Source organism: Hydra vulgaris, chromosome 12 (genome assembly GCF_038396675.1).
Source record: "Hydra vulgaris chromosome 12, alternate assembly HydraT2T_AEP".
NCBI classification, from domain to species: domain Eukaryota; kingdom Metazoa; phylum Cnidaria; class Hydrozoa; order Anthoathecata; family Hydridae; genus Hydra; species Hydra vulgaris.
The window spans coordinates 64,456,125-64,479,554 of NC_088931.1; the positions used below are offsets into that span (position 1 = coordinate 64,456,125).

Sequence of the window (23,430 nt, forward strand, 5' to 3'; positions counted from 1 at the left end):
TAGCATTTAGCATTACACAAAACATTGCACGTAATGTTAAGAAAAAATTTAAGCGTTTCTGACTATGATTTAGAAATCATAACAATTGAAATAAATAATAATAAAAAACAATACATGATCAGAAGTGAATTATTTAAATTTACGTCATAACCAAATAACTTGTGGTGATCGAATGGAAGAAGAATCGCTGATATCACGATTGTGGAGAAACAAGTTAGTGGGCGGTTGTTTACTTTACCATAAAAATGTCTTAACTTTACTTTAACGATCTTTAAAATTTGCATAAATAGAGTAGATATTTTATCATTGCTATTGAGAAATAGGTGCTGCATAAATAGAACTTATTTTTAGTTGAGTATGAAACAAAACAAATATTTTTATGAAAACTGTTGTTGCTTTTCAAAAGGAAATTGTGGATCATTCAAAAAACATAAAATTATAAACAAAATGTTCTACATTCATCAGCTGGGAGATGTTGATGTTAAGAAACACCTCATCAACTTAAAGGTAATTATGTATTTTAAATTTACGCAGACTGTAATATAATTTTTATAATTACATACTTTATAACTTCTCTGCAATAAGATTTTGAGACAAAGTTCTTTAAACAAAATAAAATAGCTCTTTTAATTAATTCCTCACTCTTTTAATAAATAATCACTAAATTAATCACACTCTTGCAATATTGTATTTTAATAATAACAACAATGTATTTCAAACTTGTAAACATTTTTCGTGAAGAGTCAGATTATAAACAATGCTTTAAATGACACACTTAATAATTGTTTAAAAAATTGTTTTTAGGTCATGCGATTAAACGATAATAATATTTGGGAAGAAAATGGACTTAATGCAAATAGACTTAAAAGAAATCTTGAAAAGGATGAACAAATATGTGCTTTTCACCGGTACACGTTTGGTATTGCATGGAGTCCTCCAAAAACATGATTTCGTCCTCACCATCTAAATATAAAAGGAAAAAAATCACCCGCTTTAAGGGCGTCACCAATACATGTCGTCATATCAAAATGTCAAAGCGATACAATGAAGTATTTTCAGTTGGTGCAATGCTGTGTTTTACCCATTTAAAGCAAGAAACTGCTTTATCTAGAGTCAACGAAAACACCAATTTATGTACAGAAACACAAACACAACAAGAACAAACATATACGACACCTGCTACTCCAGATGAAGAATTTGATCCCGGTGAAATTAATGTTTCACAGGAGATTTTGGACGAATCTCTAAGAAGCCGTGAGAGTGTAACTGAGGTTCTTAATGCAAGTCCAATAAAATTTAGATTAAAAAGGAAGTTCGAATATCTAGAAGATACTACTAAAGATAAGTTAAAACGCAAGTATTCGCCTAGAAAACTTATTAAAGAAAAAATTTGCGGAAGCTGTTGCTCCTGGACAAGAGGAAATACTTATAGATTTTCTTAACAGTAAAAATGTTGATGAAATAAATAGCCCTCTCCCAATTGAAATTATTCGTGCTCAGAAAGTATATAAGCAAAGTGATTCCATGGGAAAGTTAGTTATCCTCTCATTATTAGACCATACCAAGTATACCAAAAAGTTTATAATGAACACATTTGAGTGTACCAAACGTCGTATAGAAACAGCAAGAAAATTGCATGCATCTCATAAAGGGTTGGCATTTCCAGAGAAGAAAGTATTCGTCCGATCTAGTCTTGATCAAACAAAGTGTGAACATTTCTTAGACTTTATATTTACAAGCGGTATTTTGCATGATGTTGCTTATGGAATAACCAAATTAAAATACGACAGCGGTGAAGAACAAAAGATAGTGCATGCAATACTGACGACAAAATATAGCCACGCTATCATGTTCTATCGAAAAAGTTGTAGTGAAAACAGTTATATACCATTATCTGATTCAAGTTTGTGGAAAGTATTGCATGCAATAAAACCTTCAAGTCGAAAAAGCTTAGCTGGATTAGATGATGTTACTGCTTCAGGCATGAATGGTTTTCAAACATTACAAAAATTGGCACAAAGATTTAGTTCTAAATCTCTCGAAGCTGCCCTTGAAAAAGAAAAAAGGTATTTGAAAACAAGTTATCAAACCAATTGTAGTGTCAATGACTCAAACATTTCTTCTCATAGCTCAAAACATGCCTTATCAGATCCATCTGAAAAAAATCTTCAATCCAACACAGAGATATCAGAAGTGGTATGTGCCGATTGCTATGATTTGTGCAAAGCTATCGAGATGATCAAAGAACTAACAATTCAAAATTCTGACGATGCTGATTCTATTTATGATTTGGAAATTGCTGTAAAGGATGTATTCAACTACATAAAACACCTGATGAGAGATTCTCAACAGTAAAAGGCAAAAATCGAAGCTTTTAAGCAATTAAACGATGAAACTGCTTTCTGGCTTAAAGATTTTTGTCAAGAAATTCTTCCGGTTCGATACAGAGAGGGCCAAAGAGAGTATTTTGGCAAGAAAGGAATGAGTTTACATGTGGATATATTCTTCATAAAAATAGCAGGAAAGTTATTCAAACGTGTTTACTTTACTTCAATGTATAGGTGTGATCAGGGAATAGGTGATGTTGTTTCGTTAGCCACTGCAGTTTTAGACCAATTCAGAATTGATCAACCGCATATCAAGAAAATGTTTACCAAATCTGATAATGCCGGCTGCTATCAGGGAAATCTTTCAGCTGAAGCAATCTACAATGTATGCAAAGAGAGAGATATAAAGTTGCTGAGATATGATTATAATGAACCCTGTTGTGGAAAATATCAATGTAACAAGGAGAGTGCAGTTGTAAAGACAATTTTAAGGAGTTACGTTGACTCTGGTAATAATCTTTTGACTGCTGAAGATATACACAAGGCTATGCATTATAGTTTTGGCGCTAAAGATGCAAAAGTAGCAGTTGCTCAAATTAGCAATGATAAAACTGTAGTTACTGGACCAAAGATTAAGAACATTAGCAACTATCACTCATTTGAGTTTGGTGAGAAAAGTATGAAGATGTGGCGTTATTTCAATAACGGTGAGGGAATTGAACAAGAGTATGGAAATCTTAAAATTCAACCCTCGATTAAGTTGTTGTTGCCATATAGCAAAACAGATAATTCAATTAAGCGTAACAAGTCACTTAAGGAAAAACAGAAAAGAAGTGACAGGCAATTATATTCATTAAGATTTTGCACTGAAATGAATTGTACTTTATCATTTGAAAGCGATGCTGAGTTAGAAGAACACATGCTATCCGGTCTTCATACAGTTCCGAAATCATTAACATCATTGGATAAAGTTCGCAACTCGTTTGTTCATAAGATGAAAATTACTTCACAACTAAATATGCCAATTTCTTCATCCTCTAACAGTGCTTCCGTAAAAGACAAACCACATTGCATGAACATTTTTCTATTGCAAGGTTGGGCATTACCAGTTCGAAGTTCTTTTAGATTTTCAAATCAGCAGAAAGAACCGTTGTATAAATACTTTATTCGTGGAGAAGAATCAGGTAATAAAATGAGCCCTGAGCAGGTTTACATGCAGCTGAGGAGAGAACTTCCGCCTGATCAATATGTAACTAGCCAACAGATAAGATCTTTATTTTCAAGGTAGGCATTGTTGCTATCAAAACTTTTGCAAATTAGATTATGTTTCTGACTGTTAAATAGTTCTTTTACAAATATGAAATTAAAATTTAGGTGAAAGTTATAATTTTGTGTGTTTGTTTACATATGTTTAAAAATATGTACAATTGATATTGTTATAGATTTAGTAACCTGAAAAGAAAAGGTAAGCTGGTAGAACCGACAACAGAAAATAATGAAAATAGTCAGGTTAACGATAACAACGAAGTTTATGGCGAAAATGATGACTTTAATCTGGCAGGAGACAATGAAGATGATAATAAATATGAGGAAGACATCGCCAATCTTGCAAAAGAAATTTGTCTTGTATGGAAAGTGAATGATTGGTTTGCTGTTGCATATGAAAAACAATGGAATATTGGATATATTGTGGAGGTAATATTATTCAAAGTATATATTAGTTTCAAGTTTTTATTTTGTTTTACAAAACAGTGCTCTAAAATAAAAGGAATATAAATAAAATGTAAAAATAATTTTAGAATGACATTATATAAGACTTTACAAGTTTTATTGAATGTAAGCAAAATTAAACAAATCATAAACTCTTTATTATATTATTTTAAATGTTGCGCTAATACTTTTAGGTATCTATAACTGGGATCAGAGTTAATTGTATGATTAACGGGCAAGAGAAGAATACTTTTCGCTAGCCAGTTACTACCGAGGAGATAAATAACCAAACTGATAAAATTATCTGTTTAGTAAATGCTCCTTTTCTAATCAGTGGTTGTGGCGATTATTCATTATCCGAAGAAGACTATAATACAGTCATATCATTATTCTTAGAGAAACTTACTGCAGCAGAGTAGAAATTATGTGTGATGTGGTGGATAATGTGTGTAAATGACTCTATTAATAAATGAAAAACTAATTTTTAAATGGAAAAACATTTAAATGTTTGATTTATGTTTTATTTAATTAGCAATATAGTTATCTTGATGTTAGATTTTTGTTCAGTTTTTAATTCATGTTATATCATGCGTGTGACAAAATCACACGAATTTTTTTTATTATTATGTTAGGACCTTTTTGTATTGACAGTTGGATATGTTTACATTTTTACAAAACTAAGCGCCTCTGCCGTAATGGTTCATTTTGTAAGTATACTAAAACATTTTTTTCCAATTTCAAGCCTTAATATATTAATAGGCCTTAGGTATCACATAACTTTCTTTGCATTTTTAGACTCAATACCTTTGATAATTTCAAATCCTAAAAGAAAAATTGTGTGCAACACTTCGCCGCTAGAATTAACTCCGATTAAAAGTTGACAAAACTGATTGATTTTGTACTTTTGAACTATGATAATTAGCCAACCGCACAGTGTCACGTAACTTTTTTATATTTTTTGGAGAGAGCTTTTGGGTTACGTCTGATATTAACTACAAAAGCTATGTGCAACTTTTTGCCTTGCCAAAAAAATGGGTTCAAAGGTGGCAAAAACTAAATTTCTAAAAATTTTTAAAAAAATCTCAAAAATTTAAGCCCAGATTCCGAGTGAACGAAACATTTTTGAAAATTTTTTTTTTCCCCAACAGGTTTTTTCTATATTCTGATCAATATATAAAAAATTCAAGCAATTTGGAGGAGGTCACTTCCACAGTTTCAGGAATTTGCCTGATTCTTAGAAAAAACGGCTCTTAAAAGCTATAATATCAGCAGAAAAGGTTGTTTTCAAAGCTGGTTTTCTTAATGCAATTGAGATCATTAAAATTATTATTTTTTATTAATTAAGGGGTTTATTATGTATAATTCGTTTATTTTTTAGAGAAAAATGTGGCCAAGGCTCGTTGATAAACTTAGTTCAAGACGCTTATAAGGTTGGAATCAATAAAGTAAAATGCATTGATCAGCCTGTGTAAGTAATTAAAAGTTTTACATAAAAATAGCTATTTCTTATAAAGAGAACACAGAATCAAAAGAAGAATTGCGCACCGTGGACCATGTTTGATGGAGTGTCACCCTGTATTTTTTTTATGTTAATGCAATCTTTTCATTTTTACAACATGTTTAAAAAAAGTTTAATTCAGTTTCACTTACTTTGACAGTAAATTTTCAAATCTTTTTTCAAAGTCAAAATGAATAAAATTAAAGCTTGGTATCTAAATGTTGCAGAAATGTCGTACAACAATCATGTTTTATAATGGAAACATATTCTTACGCAAGTTGCACAACTTAATGTCAGCTGTACAACAAAATTTATGTTGTAAAAAAAGTTGCAGAAATAGAATCAAATTAATATCGGCAATAATTGTTGTACAACAAAAGCGCGATGCTGTTGAATAACATTTCTACCACTATTGGAATCTAAGCTTAAATTTGCACTATAGGTTAAAAATTCGAGTATATAAAATTTTTTATATACTCGAATTTTAAATGTATACCATTAGCATATTTGTGTATTACTATATAAAAGTTTGGAACTTTTTACGTAACATTAACGTAGTATAACTATGTCAATGCTAAGCAAAAAATTTCGTATGTTTGGTGTATGTACTTTTATATATGTTCTTGTATTCCTGCTTATGATGTAGCTGGAAGCTGCAAACACAAAAATTAGTTATATATAATGTATATTTAGATAAATATTAAAATAAAACAAACCTTTAATTTTTATTAATTTGATATGATAATACTGTTTAAAGAAAAGAGTAAAATTCTTTTTAAATCTGATTATATACTTCAGTTTTAATTGAGTTATGTTTTTGCTCGACATTTAGCCTAATTCATATTATACATAAATGTGTGTATATATATTAATTAAAATTTTAGTTTTGAAATGTTTTAGATAGTTTGAGTCAACAAAAGACATTCTTCAGGTCCATGTTTAGGTGTCACGATTCTACAAGTTTACTGAACAAAAAGTATATGAAGATGTATGCATTATTTGTTTTCTTGGTATTAGACAAAAAGTTTTTTTAAATTTTTTTAAATTAAAAACTTGAGGAATGTCTATTTCTATTAAAGTTGGAGCCTCCTATTTTATGTGTAACAGAAGAAGTAAATAACTTTCTCTTCAAACAATTATGAATCCTTAAATCTCACTTAAACTTCATGATAATGTAACGAAAAAACTTTATTCTATAGTTAGAACCAAATTAAATAAAAGAGATTCTTAGAATTAGAAAATTATTCTTAAAATTAGAAAAAATATATATTAAAAAAAAATCTTAAAAAACAATTAGTTTTACAGTGTTGAGTAAGTTGAATTTATTTCTAACAATAAAAAGTTTATCAGAAATTTAGTATGTATTAAAAATCCCTAAGACTTGATCGTGCATATTTAAGAGGAAGAAGCATAATTCTACTTATTAGGTTTAGTCAGAGTTTTTGAAGAAAACAAATAACTTAAAAATAATTTTAAGAGTAACAGAGTTCAAAAATATCTTATTATAGCAATTGTTATATTGTGTAAACTATTCTGTTACCCTGAATAATATAAAAATCTCAGGTTTATGCTTGCGAAACCTAGATGATCTTGAAGATGTAGATTACTATATTGCTTTTGATCTTAAATTATATTATTTAGTCTTTCATTGCATTGTAAAAAAGCTTGTTTGCTATCTAGTGGTAAATGTACACATGATATAGGAACCAGAAGAACAATTGGTTTTTATTCATGTTTTAAGGCATATATACAAATTAATCCATCAGATCTTCCACGAAGGAGTTAAATAGTATTGTGGTTTAACGTCTTATATATCTTAACACTGATAAAAAATACTTTGCTAAAAAAGTGAGTAAACAAACAATAAAAAAAAATTAAAATTCTGAAACTTATCAAAGCTAATTGATTTTTTGATTATTTAACAAAAGACTTCATAAACAAAAACTAATAAAGAAAGTTTTTGTTTCTATTAATCAGGAAAGTTCTAGCCATTTCTTCAAAGTTCTGCTCAATCCTAATTCATAGACATGTTTTCAATCATCCTTAATCATTGCCAATAGTTTTATTTCATGATGAATAAAGTAGCTGCTCTGTTTTAAAAGAGGAACAATCGTCTCTTTTAGTTTAACAGACATGTACTGTGGCAGACTATATCTTCTCCACATATGCCTGGAACCAATCTTATAAAAAAATTTGTGATTTAAAGCAAAACTGCATTGAAGTATTGACACAAACAAATTTATCAGAAAAAGATTTTCAGCTTGTTAGATGGCTCTAAGGTACAAATGCTGATGATCATTCACTTAGAAAGGTGGCAATTGTAGTTTAACGTAAATATTTTTAAACAAATAAATCATTATTATATTATATTACGTAATTGAGAAACACAGCACGTAATTTAGAAATTAAAATATGTAACTGAGAAATACAACATATAAATAAGAAATTATAATATGTAATTAAAAATACATAAACTGTAACTGCAAATGCACAGTATAAGGTTATAGGTTGTTTTAAAAGGTTTTTTATAATATGAATTTAACTTAAGTTAATATTATCAAATTTAGAATTTTTATGCATTAGTAATAATAAAGGATTTAAAATTTTGCTATATGTTATATTATATGTCAATACACGACCCAGTGGGCACACCTCGTCCAGAGGACGTCCGTTAGACGTCCTCTGGACGTCTAACGGACGTCTCGGGGGAGATCCGTCGGACCTCTTACGGACGTCTGGACGTCCGTAAGAGGTCCGATGGATCTCCACCGGACAACGCATCCCATTGGATATGAATCAAATGTCTGTAATTAAGATAAATCCATTTTAACATTTATTGCACCAAGTTTGTTCACATCCACTTCTGGAACAATTAGATCCAACTTGTCCAATTTGGTGGCATGAAATAAAACCAAACAGCTTGAAAGCATGCATTTATGCATTTAGCATAATTTAATGTTAGCATAAATAATGAACATCAAAAAACATAAAACAAAAAATAGTTGTCAGATAGTCATAAAAGATCATATAGATAACATATAAAGTCATATAGATAACATATAGATAAAATATGATGTCACAAATATAACATATCAAAAATGGTTGTCAGATGCATGAAACAAGTTCTAACCTTATTTGGAGAAAAATGCAAGGAGAAAGTTGAAGAGTAATAATGAAAATACCTGCTTCAAAAGATTCGAGTATATATTTATTGCTGCAATATCATTATCAAACTTGCAGAGGATCATTTAAAGAAGGTTAAAGTAACGAGCGGCTATGCTGGGTATGTTTTACCAGTGGAGAACATCCGGGAATCGTTTAGAGAATTTGGTATTTAAGATAGAAAAAAAATAAAATCAGTAAAAAAAGTTGTTTAAGTACTTAAAAACACATATATTAAAATAATTTTAAAAGTAATTTAATTTTCTTTTTTAATAACAATTTAATAAATAATTTTTTAAAACAAGTAACAGAATAAAATCTGTAGTCTAGTAGTAAAGAACTAAGCACATGGGCATGGCTTTTTAATTTTAAGAGTTCTATTTTATTAATCATGCCCTAAAAGTTTCTTAAGAATTTCTTAAGTTATAAAGAGGGCTTCTAGTACTATTTTCCTATTTACATTAACTTAAGAGTAATTGCTTGAGAAACAAGTTGTGAATTTTTATTTTATTATTTTCCTTAACACCCTTATTTTCCATTTACAATCTTAATAATGTCAGACTGTCAATTAACATCCGCTACAAAACAGAAAAAATCACAAAAGTGTTGGAAGGACAGTGTCAGCAGTGTAGAAAAATAATAAAATGCTCAGAAAATTTTACAACTACCTTAAAAATTACTGAAAAATTCATGTAGTTCGTTTTGGAAAAATGAAAGCAACGTAATGAAACTTCTGCGCAAAAATTTGATGAAAAGCAGGAGAAAAAAAATGACAGCATAAAATTAAAAGTAGTAAATGATTGGCATCTAAATTAAAAGTAGCCCATGGAGTAAAAGTAGCCGATGGAGTAAAATTTAGCATGACTGTCGATGACTACTTTAAAAGGACGAACATATTTTGGATCAGACGAACATGTTTTATGCATCAGTTTTATAATGAATATTATATTCATTATAAAACTGATGCATAAAATAGCATAAGTTCGAAATTTCATGCGTCGCACTTGATATGATTGAAATAACATCTAGTTCATGCGTCGCACTTGATATGATTGAAATAACATCTAAGTGTTTTTGAAATATCAATATAAGCAAGAAGAATATTTGAAATTTAGATATTGTTAGTCAAATTTGTCTTAATCGTGGTCTACATATTGGAGTACGTAACACACTTTATAAGAAAAAGATTTAAACGGCGCCTGTGATCGTGATAATAGTGAAAATAATTTTTTTGAAAAAACCAGTTTTCAAGTTATAAATATTTATTGTGAAGGTAAATCGATTATGAAAATTTAGCTAAGAACTCACCCAAAATGATAAATCACAGTAAATTGCCAACTGTTTGAAATCACGTTTATGAATTAAATGTCTAAGTTCATTTCGGAAAAAAAATTGAGCATCATCTTGATGTAAAAACTTGCCGGAACACAATACAAATAATGCTTGAAACATTGATAAAGGCAGAGTCGACATATAACAATAGCATAACAATGGCATTAAAGTTTATGCTGGATTTTTTTAATTCCCAGTAAAGTTAGCAAAAAGTTGATGGTATAGTTTGAGGATTAGAATCGATGAATGTTAGGATACAGATGTCATGAAATTATTACGAAGTTTTAACAACTCTACAAAAACACCATCCAGAGATACCATGAATTTTCCATGCATGTTGGCGTCTCAACTCTTTTGTGTTAATGATGTTAAAATTATTGAAGCAACTGCCGATACAACATTAAATAAAATTTTAATTCTACAAGAAGAACTTAATGTATGCTAAAGAAAAAATATTCATTAGAAATGTCTTCTGAACCGGAAAATTTTAGATGAGTTAAGGCTGAATTTACTCTTTCTCAGAACACAGGCCAATGTACAAAACACCTACAAAAGTTTAATTATGCATTATTATCAACTAAGCTTACATCTACAGGTGTTGAAAGAATATATTTTATGTGTGCGCCAAATTCTTTTTTTGAACAAAAAGAAGATCACTTCTTTCTAATAGGTTGTTTTCAGCTCTTGTATTTCTGAAATGCTATTACAAAAAGTGAGGCTCATATTAAGATTTAAAGGATTGAAAAATTTATACTTTTTTAAAAGAATATTTATTTTAACTTAAATACAGTAAAACATATTTTAAAAATTTAAAAACAGTAAAGCTACATAAAAATCACTATTTTCAGAAACCCTAGATCAAATATTTCGCTTTAAAACTTAGTTTTGATTTTTTTGTTTTTAACAAAATTTTTAAACTTTGTTAAAAATGTATTATTTGAGTGTTTTTTATGTGTTTATAATCTATATTAGTGTTAAACTCTTTAATGAGCCATATGACAACCAAAAAAATAATTTCATTTGTTTTCATATGGCTCTTTAAAGTGTTAAAGCAGTAACATTTTTTTTATAATTGGTACACAATTTTAAAATTATATTTCAAAAAGTATGTTAATATTTTTTGATTAGGGTAAGGTTGCTAATATTGTACCGATGCTTACATTGCACTTGGGTTGTAAACATAACTCGTTATTTTTACAACCCACAAGAAACTTTTTGATTTATATTTTATCTTTGCTGAATGAAATTAAGGAGTCAACTGCTTTTTTTTTTTTTTTGTCATCCAACTGCATTAAGGCCAGAGTAAGCTCTTGTCGGTTTGTTATTAGAGATTTCTTAATTTAGGGATTTATGGCTAAGCGCATTTCACTAAAGAAAGTAGAAGATATGATTTGTTTAGTGTATTTATGTTAAAGTATAATTTATCTAAATTCGAAATAACTACCTAGAATTTAAAATACCTTATTATTAGTTGTCAAATTTTTAAATTAATCGAATGTCAGATAAGTTGCGTAAATTGTACCTCGAAGCAGATCCTAAATTGTACCGACGCTACCATTTTGACTACTAAAAACGCGTCTAAAGTTTAACAAATCCCCTTTAAAAAAAAAAATTTGAAATGTCAAAACAGAGATATGGGTTATGGAGAAAACAAGAAATGGAAAAAATTATATTTACTTATCGTAATAGCGATACCGGATTAAATGCCGTTTGTTCAAAATACGGACTTCCTGAACCAACCTTTAAAACGGATGTGGAACATAAAAATGTATATGCAAATGACTCAACTAACCATTTTGGTAGGTGTAGTAATTTACCTCCTGAAATTGAGAAAGAGTTAGTTAAACATGTCTTGAAACTCGAATCGTGTATGTTTGGAGTTAGTACTAAAGACTTAAGACGATTGGCATTTGAAATTGCTGAGAAGAATAAAATACTTAATCAGTTCAATAAAGATTTGGACATTAACTACACGTCAAATTGCTGCAGAAGCAGGTGTGATTGCTAATTTATGTACATTTCAGCCAGTTATTCATAATACTTTTCACCTTTCCCGCAAAAAAACTTTAGCGAAAACTAACTTTGATAACAAATCACATAAACAATCAAATAAATTTTGCAAAGGACCACGTAAAATGGAAAAAAAAGTTGTAGCGAGTAGTATTTTTTGACAAAAAACAATTTTGTCTTAATGGGCTGGATAGATGAAATCATTATTATCACGAGTTGCGTAAAGAATCAGTAACACAGCAACGACGTCAAATGAGTGGTGGTGTAATGATTTGGTGCGCGATTGAGTATCATGATAAATCAAAAATTCATTTCATTGACGGAAAAATGAAGGCTAAGGCTTATCTTTTAATTGTTCAAGAATTTTTAAGACGTGAAGCATCTGTCATAGGTGGAAAAAATTTTGTTTTTCAGCAAGATAATGCTAGCGTTCATACAGCTAAGATAATAAAGGAACATTTCAACAGCAATAAAATTGAAACATTGAAGTGACCAGCTAGATCTCCAGACCTAAACATTATTGAGAATGCTTGGGTGCAGCTGTCATATACAGAGTTTGAAGGTAGTAAACAATATAGTTCACTAGCTGACTTGAAATCATCCATCACATCTGCATGAAATGCAATTGAAATTTTGTTCATAAAAAAAGTTGTATGACTTACCTTCTAGAATGATTGAAGTGATTCAAAAAAATGGTAAAAGTACCCACTATTGATTTTTTGAAAATTGAGTCGTCTTTTTTTATAAATGACAATTTATATGAATTTTTTCCAAAAGTGTCTTATAATTTTGTAAAACTAAAAAAATGCAAATTACGTTTAAAAATTTTTTTTCAAATGTTGTTTAGTCTTGTGATCCTTTTGCTCTCATTTACTATAAAAATTCGTTTTTAAATATAAATGTATGGTAGAGTTTCATAAATATTTTTTGGGTGTCTTATGATTACGTCGCGCAGTGTAGTTAAGGCGAATTACCAATTATTTGAATTCTTGTATTTAGAATTAGCATGATTTTATCAACGTAATACGTCTAAACAAGAGCTTTAGATATCATAATTTTTTTTTTGCTTCAGGTTTTTTAAATATTTTTATTAATGTATTTATAATATTTATAATATTTTTTAAGAAACTTTTCTCTTTTTTTATATAGTGAGTCTGAAGAACACTATTTTTGAGTCTGTGACTCGAAAATAGTGTTCTTTAGACTTCACAGACCTGATCATTTAACTTAATTATTTCGTAGTCAACAAAATATCAGACACTATAATATTTTAAAATTGCTTTAATTACACCGAGTAAGCGTCCATCTATTAATACGTCCTTGGTCTGAAGTAGTAAGGTAGTGTAAAATATTGCGCTGTATTCAAGATGAAGCATTGTTTATTTGATCAATTGGCGAATAGAAGTCAACTATATTTTATTTGGCAAACAATTTTTATTGTATCAACAATTCATTTTTTTACCGTTTCTTGTTTTATTATTGTAACAGGTCAAACCTCTGCTCAAGGAGATCAAGTGAACGAAAATTTTTATTGAGCTCTGAAATTGATTTCAAATCATAAAATAACATTGAGAAGTTAATTTCAACAAAAAAAAAGATGGAAAGTAAAAAAAATGTTTATTTGTGTAGAAGACATTGAGAAAAAATAGAGAGAATATTAATAATCTATTTTGAGTATCAATTAAGAAAGACTTGCAAGATTTGCAAAAGTTCTTCAGCCAAGGTTACAACAAAGGCTTAAATATAGTTGGAGTTTATTTTGGGGCTCTAAATTTGTAGAAGAGTCGATTAGTCTTTTATATTTCATTTGAATTTTGCTCTGAGATCAACACTTTTTTTGGTAACATTCGAGCTCTTTGCGTATTCTTTAGCTGTAGTCCGGCTAGGTGAGAAATTTTGCAAGAATCGACAAAAATCTATCTTCACAAGCTTTTAGATACCAGGTGGTCATCTCGGATTGCATATTGGTAACTCGTATCAAGCTCAGATACCAAGTGGTCAGCTCGAAACAATATATATATATATATACTTTGTAATATAGATATTGTAGCTTAGCAAACTAACTTTATAGTAAAAATTTTTAAATCTTTCGAAACTATTGTACTTCTAAATTTTTTACACAAAACTCCCCAAGTTGTCAACAAAGTGAGTCGTTTTGATAATGATGTCAAAAATATGACTTTATATCAGAAATTATACACCTTAATTGTTTAAAAGCGTCTTTTTACTCAAGGAAGCATTAAAGGTTTACAGTCTATTTTCCCATCTGCATGCATTCTAAGTCAAATTTTTAATACATTGTTGCAGAGGGTGAACGATCCTTTAGTAAGTTAAACTTGATCAAGAGCATTGGACCGTAGATAGTAGGAAAACTATGGGAAAAGAACATCTTTCGGGTCTAATTATCCTATCAGTTGAAAATAAAGTTTTCATCATATGATCACACAATAACAAAACTTCAGGTAAAAAAGTGAGAACATAGAGTGTTTAAAATAGACGGTTTTCTTTTATCATTTCTGGAGAACAGGTTTAAAAATTCTAGCCAGTTTATGTTGTACTTGTGTTGCATAAGTCATATTTTTCCAAGATATAGTTTATGAAACTATTTTAAGGTATGCTTTGCCCCGGACGTCATGAAAGCTCTCGGTGGCCATAGCTTCATATAAAGCAAGCTTAAAGGCTCTATTTTGTTTGTAATTCTTGAAAATGTATTTCCTTCACTAAAGCTATGCAAGAAAACTTTTTTGCATCCAACGAAATAAGTTGCCCAGCATTTTAGGAAACAAAAAAAGCAATATAAATTAATAGAAAAACAAAAATTATTAGAAACATAACGTGCGTTGCTGCACGATATTTGCAGCAATCCAATATTGTAAATATCAAGAATAAATAAAATTGCAAATATCAAAAATAAATAAAATCAAGTTAAGAAACTCGAATTTCCTTTTGGTAAAGATATATATAGGACTTAAATTTAATTTTTAAAGTTCATTACTTCTTTACCGAAAAAAATTTTATTAAAAAAACTGATCTTTCTGCATTAAACATGAAATTGAATTTATGTAGTTATTTTTTAATTATACCACGTTTTAGATTAATTTATAATCACCTCACTCACTAGTTAATTATACCTTCTTATCTAATTAGTTATCCCTTTTTAAAATAGTTTTTAAAAATAAAACGACTGATAAAGACTTATCTGAAAGTCGTTATTTCGTTTTTGTACAAAAGTTGGCGAACACAGGAAATAACCTGTCAACATTCGTAAACTTTTTAAAATATGGTTTCACTACTGAAAAAATTTTAATTTCTCAAAATTTTACTGCACTAAAGATTAAGTTAACGAATTTAAATTATTTAGTAATTAAAAAAAAATCTATATTATGTTATGTAATAGAATAATGTTGAATTAACTAAAGCTTTTAGTTTTTGATATTTTAAAAGTTTTATGCGTTTAGGAAGTGGGAGGGGTGATTTTGTAATAAATGATGCGTACGTATGCAGAGGGGGAAGGAAGGAGGTTGTTAAAAGCGTACTAGTCCAAAGGGTAGGGGGTCTAAATTAAAGGTTTTTATGCATGCGTACTTCATGTAGGTCCCTTTTACTCACTTCCTAATTATACTTTGTACATTACTTAATTATCCCTTGTGCATTGCTAAATTATTACTTACTGTTAACTTACTGTTTTAGTTTTGGTTTTCATTTGCTATCTATATAGTACATAAAAATAAGCAAACAATATATAGTGCAGGGGAAGGTTGCGTATGTTGAGCATGTTAACAGTGTAATGTTTTTTTGCAGCCGAAATATTATAATATTTATATTTATTTTTGCAGATTATCATAATTTAATCTTTCCTTTTAAGATTTTAATGAATTATTCATTTATAAAAAATATAAATGGATAATTCAAAAAATTAAAAAATCATTATACCATAAAATGCATTATTTTCAACACACCCAATCATCTCAACATAGGAAACCATTTCCTAAGATGAGCTTTTTTTAATGGAACTCAAAAAAAACTCAAAATAGCAAAAAAATAATCACACAATAAATTAAATTGTATCTTTAAGGACTACACTTAAGTAAAAAGTAATTATCTCAACCATAAAAAAGAAAAAAATAATAATAAATTTTTCCTACCTCTAAAAAAGTTTGCGATACTATTTTTTGAAACAACTTTTGCTCTTGAAATACCAAAATAAAGCTCCGTTGAGAATAACTTTAAAAAACGCGCTTTTCTTAATAAAAAGCCGCACCTCATCATGAGCGTGTAAATCTAACGTATCATCTAAAGCAACATTACCAAGTACTATCATAATTTAAACAGCATGACAACAGCTTATGTATTATCTCATATAACTAATGGAATTAGCAGTAGATAAGCATAAAATATTGAGGATGTAATAAATTTTTGTTGATCTTATTTCGTTCTGACGTAATTACAAAATATTGAATTATAAAAAATTATAACGGGGATGGTAAATTTTTTCAACAATAAAACAATCAAAAAATATTTACTATACAACTAACGAATTAAAATAAATAAGACCATCAAACTTGTTTAAATATCCTTAACCGAAAAAATTCCCGAAAAAATCAGTAGTCTACCCGTAAAAGAGGTTATACCATCTTAGGAACCTGTTCATCTTACGCAACCTTCTCCTATAGAGTTTTTATTTTTTAATTTTAAATCATCTCTAATTAAATTTATAATTTTTTATTCAAAATTTCATTTAGAGTTAAGTTTTTATAAAAATTTTGAAACTCATTTTATAATTAATATTGATTTTTAGTGATTGATCTAGTGATTTCATCTGATTTTTATTACAGAGAGGTGATGTTTTTGTTATGCTCTAAATATCCAAAAGCAAAGCGATGTCTTTCAATGTCAAATGCCAATAAAATCAAGTATGTTCTTTTAATTCTATTATGGCTACTCTTTTCTGTCGTTAATAGAGCCGAATTTACAAGTTACAAGTTGGTTCATCATGAAATCAATAATAATTTTTTTTTTTTTTACATGTTATAGATCGAACCGTTTTTTCGTATTAGCGTTTTGGAGCATGGTGCATTTTTCTTGGTCTTTTTTTTAAAAGTTTGTCATGTTTTTTTAAATATATTTGTTGTTTTGAATATTTTTTTTATTCAAAGTACATATTATTAAAGCATTTTGTAAACAAATTTTTGTATAAAACATTTCTTTTTTTCTTAAAGAATGCCATTAAATGTTTAACGAAATGGTGTACATTTTATTCAGTAAATAAAGTTTAAAAATATTTATAATTGTTTTAGATTTACAAAAATACTGTCGACTTTTATATATATTGTACTGCTGAGTATGCGCAAAAACAAACGATTTAAGACAAGTTTATTCCAAAATTATAATTGAAAACCCTGTTAAGTAAGTACACATGCCTCCTTTGAAGTAGTTATGATGCTAAACGTCACACTATACGTCACTAGCGGAATAGGATTTTTTATAGATTTCTTAAATTTGTTTTTATTTTAACTTTTTAAATATTTTTTAACGGAATTTTTTACGGTAAGTGGTTCCTAATTAAAAAAAGATTTTATACAATTTCTTCAATTTTTCCTTTTTAAGAGGGGGATGTCTAGGGTTTAAAAAACACATGTTTTTGATAAATTATTGAAATGTTTATGATAAAATTCAAACTTTTGCATTATGCTTATCAACTTATTAATAAATATATTAATAAAAATTCAAAAAAATTCAAAAAAAGCTTATAATAAGTTGTTTCAGTCTACAAAAAATGAATTGAATAATGGAAGCCAGTTGTTTATTTGATAAATGTTTTTTGTAACAAATCGACTTTTTATTATTAAAAAAATATCCTGGTTGTAAGTTATATTGATATTTTTACGGACGTGAACTGTGTAGAAAACCTACTCAGATTATTAGCCTAAAACCTTATTTATTTATATTCATAAAATACAAAATCATATAATAAATAAACATGCTTCAATGTTTAATAAAGAAAACTATCGGTTTAATACTCTTTATTACCGGTAAACTAAACAAATCGGGAAAAAAAAGAAAAAAATCCAGTTTTTTAAATATTTGAATTTTTATTTAATACGTACTAAAGGATCTATTATCACCAATTCTAGCGAACTCTTGATAAATTAAAGTTTTAACCCCAAAACATCATGGAATGTCTTGCAAAACCAAATAGTTATAATAGTGCGCAAACGTTAATAAAATATAAAGCTTTTGCATTAATAATATATATGACAGCGCATAATGAAACATTTTCTTTGTAAATTAAAATAACTTTGAAGTTATACACTATCTTAAAATTAGTAGCCATGAACATGTAAGAATTATAATTAAAACATGTTTTAATTTGAGCTCAGTCTGAAATATCAATGTAGATTTATTAGGTTGTTTAGATACTAGTTTTATATTTTAGTTTTAGGTACAACTTAGTTTGTTTAGATATTTGTTTTACATTTTCGTTTTAAGTACAACTTTGTTTGTTTAGATACTAGCTTTATGTTTTTGTTTTAGGCGCAAATAAGGTTGTTTAGATAATAGTTTTATATTTTAGTTTTAGATTCAGTTAAGGTTTTTTAGGTACTAGTTTTGGTTTGAAAAGTATTTAATAATACAACTTACTGGATTATTATGTTAACGACTTTCGTCAAATGTAGAAAAAAAAAACTAATTTATTTTGTTTGATAAACGTTTATAAATGTCAAAACTATTCCTAATATATTTTTTGACATTTTAATCAGTAAAAAACAAAAAAATTGGGAAAAAAAATTTAATAACTTATAAGATGAAAAGTTTAAGTGAAAATTTGTCACAGAGACTAAGTATTAATATAGCAGAGATTACGTTATAATCTCTTTATATTACATAATTCTATGTAAAAATATAACAGAAAGCTGTAGTAGTTCGAAAACTACAAATGGAATTAATTCCCAGCTAGCACAAATACATTGGGGTAACGTTGAAAAATAGTTGGCCGATGATCGTTAACCGACGCTGGTCATTCTTCGATTTGGTAGTTGGCGCGACGTCGCTGCCAACCGTTGTCTCAACGTTGGCCCAACGTCGGCATTCGACGTTTGGCCAGCGTTGCGTTTCACTATTTGCCTAACGAAATATTTAAATGTTTTAAATCATTTTTTGTTTGCAAAAACTTTGTTTTTGATTTAAAAGGTAAACGAGTGCAACTATTTCATTGAAAAGTTTCTTAAAACTGTTGCATTATTTAACTGTTTTCTCCTAATAAGTTTGCATAAACTTTGATTAACTTTGAAATAAAGATTAAACACAAATGTTGATCAAAAAAGCAACTTTATTTTTGTAACAAAGAGAAAAAACAGAATTTGTCATATTATTTATAATTTGTCATAATATTTAAAATTTGTCATAATATTTATAATTTGTCATAATATTTATAATTTGTATGAACGTTGAAATGTTCATACAAACTATACACATTTTTTAAATATTATAACGTTCTTTTCGTCTTTGTAGTCATTTTCCTTTCGAATTTTATGCCTTTACTTCTCTTCAGAGAAACTTGAACGTTCAAATGCTCCTCTTTATACGACCATTGACATAAAATAGAACTGCCATTTTAAAAATAAGACATAAACAAAAACAAACAAAAAACTTTTAAGCTGAAGACGCTGGTCACAACAATCCAGCGAAAATTTCATTTAAAAAATAAATTTAGTATCGAGAGAAATTCATACTTATTGATGTTTATAAAATAGTAATATTATATATATATATATATATATATATATATATAAATATATATAAATACATACATATACATACATATATATAAATATATATATATATATATATATATATATATATATATATATATATATTTATATATATATATATATATTTGTTTACACAAAATGAATGAAAACAAATTTTTATGACAAATTTATTTTTATATAAATAAGTATTGCTTTATTATTTAATAGTATTGAGCACTCTCACATTCACAAGAGTATTGAACACATGAATAAACATCTTTAACACCGCCAAAAAATTATAAACTTTTTATACAATATCATTACCGCGTCCAAACCAAAAAGGTTATTTGAACTAACTCTCTTTTATAGCTCTAAGTTATTCTACTAAAGTCTATAATTAAATAAATTTAAATAAAAAGTATATTTGTAATAAGTAACATATCAAAATAATAAATAACAAACAAATAAAATTGAGAACTATATGCAAATATAATAGTATCAAATACAAGACAAAAAAATACACAATAAAGTCAAAATTATAATTTATTAACTCCTTAAATAATAGAGTTAAAATAGTAATAGTATTCCACTGCAAAACATCAGTTTATAACATATTCCAAAAAACTTTTTTAATAAATAATATAAGAAATTAACTTACCATAAAAATGCCACAATGGCGTATACACTTCGAATTAATCCTTGGATTTTCTTTTTTCCTCTTCAACAGCTGTTAAACAAATTAAAAACAAATTATTCTCTGAATAGCATTGAAAAAAAAAACAACTAATTAAACAAAAACTTTATTTAGTAAAAAATGTATGAAAAGTATGTAACCATGAAATAACATAAAATTATTTATAATCAATGCAGTATTGGAATGATAATGGAGGAATCTTCTGAGTTAGGTAAACATAAGCATTAACTAACAATATCTGTTAACTGATTAACTAACAATATGAACGCACCAAATTTGCTTCTGAGTAATATACAGATACTTAGCCTTAAAGAAGGCAAAGAAAAAGAGAAGGCATCAGAAATAATGCTTAAGTTTTGACATATTAAATTTATATCACTTTCTTTTTTAGTAGTATTAAGAATATGATTTACACTATCATCTTTTCTAATAAAACAGTTGTTACTTTCAGATGTTTTAAAATACCAATGCTCTGTTTCAAGCTGTAAATATTGTCTTACATTAAACTCTCCCGGAGTTATAAAAACTCCATCAAAATGTTCTTTTGCTAAGATAGGAAATGTCTTTTTCATATCTTCTTGTTCAATATAAAAAATTTTTTTTCAAATTGATGCAGTAATTATTCAATTGGGGTTTGAGGTTTTCAAATTAGTTTTTTTAATTGACTAAGCATATTTTCATATGGAAAACTACTAAATTCATCTAATGGTCCTAAATATTTTACATCTTGCGCTATATGAACTAATGAATGCACAATATATATTAAACACTCTTGTCTGTAAAGGTTAGCAACTTTACTGAAAAAATCAACTAATAAATTTTTTTCAAAAGCTGTGTAGTCTTTGAGAGTTCAGAACTGGTAAGAATTCTTGATCCAACATACAACAACAAAAAATCATTGAGCGAATTTGTGGGTAAAACTATCTCTGCTTTAGATAAATTAAGCCTTGTATTGTGGTAACTATTTTCAGAAAATTATAAAGTAAAACAAAAAACATGTAATATAAGTAAGTTAGAATAAAAATTATTATTTCAAACAGCTGAAAATGTTTAATTTGATTTTCAAATCATATTAAATGCTTAAAAAAAATTTAACTACCATAAAAATGCAACACGCGTACATTATCAAGGAAAACAAACAAACGCGGCCGTGGTTTAATTATTTATGTAAAAGAAAACCTACGGTATTTTGTTAGGCATGACATGAGTATTTCTGACGTCAATATAGAGGTTTTAGCGATTGAAATATTAGGCAATAAAACTAAAAATATTGTAATTAGCTGTTGTTATCGCCCACCTACTGGCGAAATTAATACATTTAGTTCATTTTTACATGACGATATTGTAAATAAAATCAACCACGAAAAGAAATTACTTTACATATTAGGTGATCTGAATTTAAATTGCTTTGAGTATCACGTCAAAAAAGACATTAATGAGTTTTATAATGGCCTATTTGAAAATGGAGCAGTTCCTCTAATAAACAAACCAACAAGAATTACTCAAACAACAACTTCCTTAATTGATAACATTATAACCAATGATATTTTTAATAATTCGCTTAAAAAAGGCATTATTAAAAGTGACATATCTGATCATTTCCCTATTTTCTTTTCAATAGATATTTATGCGAAAATTTTATATAATGAAAAAAAATCATTTTAAAAACGACTTTTTCATAATAAAAACCTAGAATCTTTTAAATATCAACTTTCTTTAGTTAATTGGGACATTATTAACTTTTCTGAAGACATTAATTTAATAAACAAATCTTTTTTTAAAATTTTTTATGAAATTTATGACATCAATTTTCCCAAAGTAGAAATTAATTACAAACATAAAAAAATTAAATCGCCATGGATTACTAAAGGTATTCTAAAATCATCTAAAATTAAACAAAAACTTTATATTAAATATTTAAAATTGAAAACAACTGAGAGTAAGACCAATTATAAAAATTACGTAAGACTATTTGAACGCCTAAGGAAAAATTCAAAATTAATATATTACACTAATTTACTTGAAAAATACAAATTAAACTCTAAACGCACTTGGCAACTAATAAACGAAATTACGGGTAACACTAAAAAAACATCGCAATCTTTGCCCTCAGTTATTAAAGTAGATGAAAATTTTATTCTTGATCAAAAAACAATTGCTTCCGAATTTAATAAATATTTTGTATCTGTAGGACAAAACCTAGCCGAAATAATTCCAAACCCTAAAAAATTATTTAAGGCAACATATGACCCTCTAAACTCGTATCTAAATTTTTTTGATTTGTCTTTTGAAGAGTTTGAAAGTGCTTATAAATTGTTAAAGTCAAATAGAGCAGTTGGTCCAGATGATGTCAATGGGAACGTTATTATAAACTGTTTTGACGTTTTAAAAGACATACTTTTCCAAATTTTTAAATGCTCTATTAATCAGGGAGTTTTTCCTGATGATTTAAAAATACCAAAAATTATTCCTATATTTAAAGAAGGAGAAAAAACTAATGTTAAACACTATCGTCCAATTTCTATCCTCTCTGTTTTTTCTAAAATTTTAGAAAGAATTTTGTACAACAGAATATACAATCACCTTTTATCAAACAAATTGTTATATAACATGCAATATGGGTTTAAAAAAAATAATTCAACAGAGCATGCAATTATTCAGCTTACAAGAAGTATATCAGACTCATTTAATAATTCTAAATTCACATTGGGAGTATTTATTAATTTAGCGAAAGCGTTTGATACCATTAATCATAAAATTCTTGCTAAAAAATTAAAATGTTGTGGTATAACAGGCAATGTTTTAAAATTATGAAAAAGTTATTTAACTAATCGCAAACAATTTGTTTACGCCGATGAAACATTATCATCAAATTTGTTAAATATTACATGTGGAGTTCCTCAAGGATCCATATTAGACCCTCTTCTTTTCCTTATTTATATTAAT

General features: G+C 27.7%; 1 protein-coding gene across 2 annotated transcripts in view; it reads left to right on the top strand.

The window, feature by feature from the left end:
* Positions 1-17,324, top strand: part of LOC124817494 (ADP-ribosyl cyclase/cyclic ADP-ribose hydrolase-like) — a 62,221-nt gene extending 44,897 nt beyond the window's left edge. Inside the window, exons 6-9 of one of the 2 annotated variants that reach the window (XM_065812068.1) lie at positions 5,416-5,505; positions 6,440-6,523; positions 16,875-16,952; positions 17,074-17,324. In XM_065812068.1, the coding sequence (XP_065668140.1) occupies positions 5,416-5,505; positions 6,440-6,523; positions 16,875-16,952; positions 17,074-17,137 (316 nt within the window). In that variant the 3' untranslated portion in view covers positions 17,138-17,324. The remainder of the gene's footprint in view (positions 1-5,415; positions 5,506-6,439; positions 6,524-16,874; positions 16,953-17,073) is intronic. The other variant, XM_065812069.1, reaches the window with a different exon arrangement.
* Positions 17,325-23,430: the final 6,106 nt, after the last annotated feature.